This window comes from Podarcis gaigeae (assembly GCF_964106915.1).
Source record: "Podarcis gaigeae genome assembly, chromosome: 6".
Lineage (NCBI taxonomy): Eukaryota > Metazoa > Chordata > Lepidosauria > Squamata > Lacertidae > Podarcis > Podarcis gaigeae.
The window spans coordinates 68,672-76,254 of NC_139682.1; the positions used below are offsets into that span (position 1 = coordinate 68,672).

General features: G+C 58.9%; 1 protein-coding gene across 2 annotated transcripts; it reads right to left on the reverse strand.

Moving 5' to 3' along the window:
* Positions 1-160: 160 nt before the first annotated feature.
* On the reverse strand, positions 161-7,548 carry MCM7 (minichromosome maintenance complex component 7). 2 transcript variants are annotated; one of them, XM_083745881.1, is made up of 15 exons: positions 7,387-7,548; positions 7,226-7,302; positions 6,893-7,057; positions 6,662-6,786; positions 6,258-6,438; positions 6,012-6,149; positions 4,708-4,857; positions 4,509-4,623; positions 3,651-3,782; positions 3,380-3,463; positions 2,258-2,651; positions 2,078-2,161; positions 1,781-1,949; positions 607-716; positions 161-511 (listed from the first exon to the last, which is right to left on the reverse strand). In XM_083745881.1, exons 1-15 carry the CDS (start codon positions 7,427-7,429, stop codon positions 304-306), a joined length of 2,175 nt encoding a protein of 724 aa, XP_083602007.1. In that variant the 5' UTR covers positions 7,430-7,548; the 3' UTR covers positions 161-303. The 2 variants fall into 2 exon arrangements, with proteins under 2 accessions (XP_083602007.1, XP_083602006.1); XM_083745880.1 differs by having other exon boundaries at positions 6,662-6,789; positions 7,387-7,543.
* Positions 7,549-7,583: the final 35 nt, after the last annotated feature.

Below are 7,583 nucleotides of genomic sequence, written 5' to 3' on the forward strand. Positions count from 1 at the left end.
AGGTCTTACAACACCCCCCTTGCTTCTCCTCCTCAATGGACATTGCAACCTTGAGCGGGCTGCCCATCCCGCCCCCCACCCCCAGGCAGAAAGAGCCCTGGAAGCAGAGAGCTGGTAGGAGTCAGCCTTCAGCCATTGGCATTATTTAGATCACAAGATATACAAATTAATTGCTTTATTGGGGGAAAATGCCAGTCTTAATAAAAGCAATAGCAGGAGACACCCTGCAAGCAGTCCCCCAGCCCAGGTCCAAGCCAAGGTGGGAGAGAGCAGGCACCAAGACCTCCTGCAGGCTAGCAGGGCTCAGACAAAAGTGAGGCGGGTCTTTTTCTGGTTCACCTGCCAGACATTGAGCTCCTCATACTCGGAGAGCGCAGCCTGGAACTGGGCAGGAGTGAAGCCCTTGGAGACGCAGCGCTGCTCAGCTGCTGCTAGGTGCACAGATCGAGGTCCCCCAGCCGGAACCAATTCCCTGATGGCTGCAAAGATCAGTTCAGAGGGGCGCTGTGTCCTGCAGTAGGAGGGGGGAGGGGGAAGGTCAATCCAGTAGCCCAAGAGAAGTCTGATGACCCCGCTCCATAGCATGAAGTTATGACAATACAATACCTGCTTGTCTGCCCCTTGTCTGCCAGAAGGGAGTCTTTGGACATCTCCATGAGGCGCATGGCTTCATTCACATCCTCCTTCTCAACCAAGTCCACACGCCGCAGACGAGCCTAAAGAGGAGCCCCACAATGTCAGCCGGCTCACCCATGGTCCCTCTACCACCACAGAAGAAACAGTTCCCTTCCTGCTCCAAACCACCAAGCGATGCCCTCCAAGGTCCTGCGGCTGCATTGAAACCCTTTCAGTGCAGGCACCAGAATTGCAGGGGTCAACTCTAAGCAGGCTTCTTAGGATTAAAAAAAGAAAAATAGGAAAGCAGGGTATTATAAAAAGATATTTGGCCCACTGCAATTTCTGCTGCATCCACACAAATTTCTAGAAGTGAGAAGGTGGAGCAGGATGGATTAACCTGTTTCCCTCTGAGGTATTGGCCAGAGGACAGCATGGAGACTACAACTACAGTTGCTGGGAGGAAACTAGATATGACAGAACTACAATTAATTATTTTATTTTGGGGTGGGGAGAGCTGAACATTGGAAGAATTAGAGCAGACAAATGCAGTGCTGGTGGCCTCTGGCTCAGATGGTTTTAGAAGAGGATGAGACAACCAGGGGGAGCAAAAGGCTACCGGCAGCCACTAGCTGCAATGGCTATATTCCAGCTCCACCATCAGAGCTGGGTAGCAGCTGTTGGCAACTGTGAGTGGGGAGAACTGCTGCCCTGAGGCTCTGCTGGTGGGCTTCCCAGAAAAGGCAGCCAGCTGGGCTCCCAGACATGGGGTTACGGTGGCTCCTCCTGGCTTGGTCAGCTGCTGCAGGACTCTTGGAATGCTCTGTCACAAGAGACTAGGGCCCTGCGGGACTTGACATCTTTCCACAGCGCCTGCAAGATAGAGCTGTTCCACCAGGCCTTTGGCCAGGGCACAGCCTGACCCCCTCCTTTGGCAATCCTCACAGAACTCTAGCCCAATGGTTGCCATTAATCTGATTTGAATTGATTTTAGAATGAAATGATTTTAGAATGTTGTATCATTTTAATGTTGTTAGCCGATCTGAGCCCGGCTTCGGCTGGGAAGGGCTAGATATAAATAAATTATTATTATTATTATTATTATTATTAATTATTAATTAATTAATTATTGTTGTTGTTGTTGTTGTTGTTGCACTCTACTCACCAGGGCAGTGGCCAGGCGCAGGATCCCCAGCAAGGTGCGGGCCGAGGTGTAGGTGGTGTCTTTGTTGGACAAGGCCTCCTTCCGCATCTCCACATAAGCGGCCGTGATGTAGTCTGCCAGAGCCTCAGGCACCGCTGGCTGCTTCTGCTTGCACATGGCAATGTACCGCCTGGCAGGAGACGCAAGGAGACGAGCCCTGACCCAAGGCCTCCGCTGCATGGGAGCCGCCCTCCCTGCACCATGCGCCAATGCCCAGCCACTGTATGGCCCTGGGGCTGGAAAGCCCTCCCCCCTCACCTCATGAGGCCCATGTCAAGCTCCTGGAACTGGCAGGGGGGCTGGCGGTTGTGCTGGTGCACGTAGGTGATGTGCTGGGCAAGACTGTGAAAAACAGGCAACCATTTAGAAAAGGCAGCAAAACACGGGGGGGGGGGGGGAGAAGGGGCTCATCAGCAGCGCCTGGTGGCCCCTGCTCACCGGAGGTCGTTGTCACGGTCCGGCCGGTCCTGGATGAGCCACAGCAAGTCGAAGCGGGAGAGGAGGGCAGCCGGGAGCTGGATGTTCTGCTCCAGGCTGCGCTTGGGGTTGTAGCGGCCATAGGTGGGGTTGGCAGCCGCCAGGATGGCGCAGCGGGCGTTCAGCGTGGTCAGGATGCCAGCCTTGGCAATGGAGAGGGTCTGCTGCTCCATCACCTCATGGATGGCCGTCCGGTCTGCTTCCAGCATCTTGTCAAACTCGTCGATGCAGCAGACGCCTTGGTCAGCCAGCACCAGCGCGCCCCCCTCCAGGGTCAGCTCCCCCGTCAGTGGGTCACGCAGCACAGCAGCTGTCAGCCCTACCCCAGAGGAGCCGCGCCCCGTGGTGTACTGGCCTGGAGAACGGGAGGGAAGTTGGGCCCATCACTAAAGCAGCTCTCCTCCGCCCTCACCCAACGCTCCTGGGCTCAGGGCAGGAAACATCCACCCTCAGAGCTAGGCTTCAAGGACTGGGTGACACAAAATAAGGCCCCCGGCTGCACAAAAAATCCATGGGCCTCATAAGCCTCGGCCCTCCCCCAAAACCTGGGCAAAAGGAGTGTCTTGTCCAACTGACAAAATGAAATCAGTATCATGGCGAGATGCACCTCAGAGGCGAGGCCTTTCTAGAGGCAAGGGAAAGCCTTGCGCACTCTCCCCCAACACACACACACACACACACACACGGCAGGAAGCTGAAAGCAAGGAGCCCAGGGGTGGAAGTGGCCTCCGAGACCAGGGGCTGCTCAGGTGTGCCTTCAGGGCCTAAGCAGCATTACCTTTCCATAGACACCTGCCCATCTGGCTGAGAGCCGTGGGAAGGAAGACTCTGGGCAGACCCCTCTGCCCACCCCCTTGCAGCTTCTTCTGAAGCGGAGACCTCAGGTTCCCTGCTCCCCCCACCATGGCAGCCTGTAGGTCTCCTTAGCGGGAGCTGGGTAACTTCCAGAGGGAGTCAACTAAGCAGCTGCAACATCAGCCAGACAGGCGCTGCTCAGGGACAGAGCATCTGCCTTGCAGGAAGAAGGTCCCAGGCTCAGTCCCATGCAGTATCCCAGTCAGTGGACCCTGAAGTGGTACTCACTGCGTGGCGCCAGGCGAGTGATGTATGACAGCAGCTGGGACTTGGCCACACCAGGGTCCCCCATGAGGCAGATGTTGATGTTCCCTACAAGGTCCAGGAGTGGGAAGAAGAGGGCAGATTATCCAGGGGTGCCTCTGGCCTCTGGAGAAAACATTGCCCCACCCTTGAGAGCAAAGGCAGCACTTTGCAGAAAAGGCCCCAGAGCGGAGATGGCAGCAGAGGGAGAAAGGAGGCGCAGGGGAGCAGCTGCTTGCAGCCATGGGGGCCTTACCCCGAATCTTCATGCCCCGGGGGTTCTGGTCCACGCCCCCCACCAGCAGGAGGAGGAGGGCCTTTTTGACATCCTCATGGCCATAGATCTCGGGGGCGATGGAGGCCGCCAGCTTGTCATAGAAATCCTCCTCTGCAAGGGAATCAGCAGGAGGGAGGTGTGAGTGAGGGGCAGGGGCCCCCGCCCTGCACCTTCCAGGCACCCAACCAGACCACACCAGCCGCGATCCTGGGGGCAAGAAGGGGCTGGGAGGCACTGCGTGGGATGGTGACGGACAGATGCCCCACCCGCCTGCACAAGCGAGTTTGCCAGTAATCTTGCTTGAGGGACAGAAGCACCTCCCTGACAGAAGCCAGCCGACCTCCAGAGAAACTCTCCAAATCAGGGTGTGAAAGAGGTGGTTACGATTTAGATTCCAGCTGAGGCAGCTGAGAGGAGGAGATGCCTACAGGAGGGGCCAGCAAGCCAAGACTGACTTCACTTCGTCCAGGAACAAGGAGGCAGCACTTTGGGCGAGATCTCTGCCATGACCCCAAAGTTCTCTTCCTGGACAGCCATTGCCCAAGGGCCATGCAGAAACTTCCCCGTTCAATCCCTGCCAACAGCATCGCCAGGTAGGGCTGGGAAAGACTCTCTGCCTCATACCCTGGGTCTAAGTCCGTATAAGGCAGCTGCTTTCCCTGTTTCGCTTCCAGCTCTGAGGCACCTCTTCTGAGAAGGGATTTTGCCCAAAGCATCTTGGAACCAGACTAGACAAGGCAGGCCGGAGCACCACTTCCACACCACAACCAGCTTCCTGGAAGCTCTTTCCAAGCCCCATGGGGCCAGAGGGGCAGGGAGGATGAAGCCGCCCCTCACCTGTGATCTGGCGCAGCTCCTCCTCTGTGAGCCCCCCTCCACCCAGCTCCTCCTGCTCGCTCTTGCTCATGCAGACGATGTGGTGGGCCTCCAGGTATGTGTCAGACAGAAGGCCCTACAATGCAGCAAGACATGTGCTCAGTCCAGAGCCCCAGCACCACCCCCAGACCCCTCCCAGCTTCACCTACTGCTCTCCCACCTGCAGGACCTGCCGGAATCCCGTCTGCCGCACAGGGAGGAAGATGCCAGTAATGCTGACGTGGTCCCCTGGCTGCACAAGGCGCGTGTTCTCCCCTTGCACGCTGACGCTGATGGAACGCGGTAAGTTCCCCACCGGCACCTGGTCGCTCTATGAGGGAGGGAGGGAGGGAGGGAGGGAGGAAGGGGGAGGTGAGAGCAGGGCCCCCTCCTCGCCCTTCCAGTGCACCCAGACCCTCTGCCCCGGCACCAGACAGGCCACCTGCTCCAATCCCCTGCAATGCAGGGGTCATACATAAAGAATCCCTGGCCGTCCAACCTCTGTTGAAAAACATTCAATGAAGAGAGCCCATCACCTTCCTTGGAGGTTTCTGAACATCCAATCACCCACCCACCTGCCCTAGCCCAGAACAGCACTGCCTACTCTGACCCCAGCACCTGCCCAAGACCTCCCCACCACGCACCCAGAGACTGCAAAGAGTCCCTGCCCCCCACCTGGAGGTGCTTGTGGAGGCAGCAGCTGCACAGCCACCACACTGGCCCCTGCAGGATCTAGCCCATTGTCAAGCCTGCTCTGCGGCAGAGATGGCAGGAAAGCAGCTCCTCCCTTCCTTGTGTCTTGTTAAGCAAATTGCTTTGGGGTGCTTTGTGTTTCCAGTGTAGCATCCAGTCTTGGGTTATGTCTGAATGTCACTTGCTGTGCCCCAAGGATATGGACATGGAGTGGCTCAGCCTCCACAAGTGGTGAGTGCCTCCTTGAGGGAGGGAACAGGCCCACCTGCTGTGAAGGAGGCAGCCAATCACATGGCTGCTCCAAAAGACGCCCTTCCTTGGGGCCCAAGGACTAGAACCACTTTGGGCCAGTTGACAGGTGCACATTGACTGGGAAACGTGCAGAATTCCTTCCTTATAACTAGATTATGTATACACTCTCCAGGAGGTCCAGTGAATGTGCACAATGACCGGTTCTGCATGTTAACCACCCAACTAACATTGCCTTTTACTCTTTTATCGTAAGCCACTCTAAAATACTTTGGGAATTGAGGAGGAAGACAGAAACACTTAAAGTAAAATTGTACCTTTCCCCGTCATACTAACCCAACAACCTTTGCTTTGAGATGCTGTGGACCTTTTGCCTGTGAAACATGCTCTCTGCAACCACTGGCCCACACTGCTTCCACTGGTGGCTGAGCAGCTAGATATTGGCTCTCCACCCCACCCCTGGAACGCCGTGGGTGGTTAGTGGGGAAATGGCTACAGCAGCAGAGGGGCCCATTGTTTTGACAGAAGCACACAGAGGCTCACATGTTCCTGGATCTTCAGCTCCTGATACTTGATGAACTTGGAGCCACGGCTCTGCAGGTAGAGTCGGCCACCAGCTTGGTTGGTCTGGCACTCCCGGCTGGGGCACATCAGCAGAGGGGTGAAGTTGGGGGCCTGTATCTGGGAGGAGGCAAGAGGAGAAGGAAGGGGGGTCAGGCGCAAGGAGCCTCGGCTGGGCTATCACCCCCTTGTGCATTTCCCTTTCCCACTGGAAGGCTGTCTCCTCACCGGCTGATAGGTCTCTGCACCACACTGGTCACAGCTGTAGGTGGCTACCACCATGCGAGGCTTCACCTCAGAGACACGGGTGACAATGCCCCGGATGGCCACAAGCTTCCCAATGGCATCAGCCTTCACCTCCCGGATCACCTGGGCCTTGGTGCTCGATGGCGCCTTGAAGTACAGCTCACTATGAAACAGGGCAGAGGGAGACAGAGTGAGACCACGGTGGGCCATGAGGCCTTGCAGCAACATCTGGAGGTGGGGAAAAGGACACCCCCATCCCCTGCCCTCCTCAGCTTCCATTTCTACCAGAAGAAGAGAAACTCAGCAAATGCCCCCTCTGCTTGCAGGGGCGGCTGCAGAGGCAGCAGGATTCCCGGCCAGGCCTGGCAAAAGGGGGCAGCACTCACAAGCGGCGCATGAGCTCTGGCGGGAACTGGTTCTGGGGGTCGTGGGGCTGGCCGGGCTCCCGCCCGCGCCCCTCCAGCAGCAGCCGGTGCTCGATGTAGACGTCCAGCGCATCCTTGTGGGCGACCTGCTGGGCGAGAGGAGAGAGGCAAGGCGGCGCTCACCAGGGGAACTCCCCGCGGCAGGAAGGCCGCAGCCTGGCGAAGGGAGCGGGGAGCGGGGCCGAGGCTCACCTCCCGCTGCCGGTACCGGGGCAGCAGCTCCGCGACGGCATCGGCGAAGACCTTCTCGTAGCGCTTCGCGTTCTCGCACACCGAGTCCACCAGCGCCGGGTCCTCCTCGGCCACGTCGTCCAGATCCACGCGCAGCGCCACCTGGTCCCGCTGCGCCACCCGCCGCTGCCGGGAAGGAGCCAGGGAGGGAAGGGCGTGAGCGCGGCGGCGGCGGCGGCGGAGGGGCGAGGAGGGGGCCCCGCCCCGCACTCTGCGCACGCTCCGGCGCCCCCGCCCCGCACTCTGCACACGCTCCGCCGCCCGCCCGCCCGCCCGCCTCGCGCGCCGCCTCACCAGCTGCTCCACGTAAGGGAACTCCTTCCCCGCCTCGCTCTGCCGGTAGAAGCCCTCCAGGAAGGCCGAAGCCCTCGCTGCGGAGAGAGAGACACGGTCAGCTCGGCTCCGCCCGCCCGCGCCCTCCCGCCCGCCCTCCCGCCCGCCGCCCCTGCACTCACCGGCCTCCTCCGCGTAGTCGCAACCTCCGCCTTTTCCCGCCATCTTGGCCGCTTCGCCTCCTTCTCCTTTTTCCCGCCACGGAACTGAGTGACGCGGGAAGTGGCGCCAACTCCGCCTATGGCCGCCCTCCTCACCTCCTCCCGGTCAGGAAGCCCAATCCCCGCACGGGAAGGAAGCCCGCCTTCCCCCTCCATAT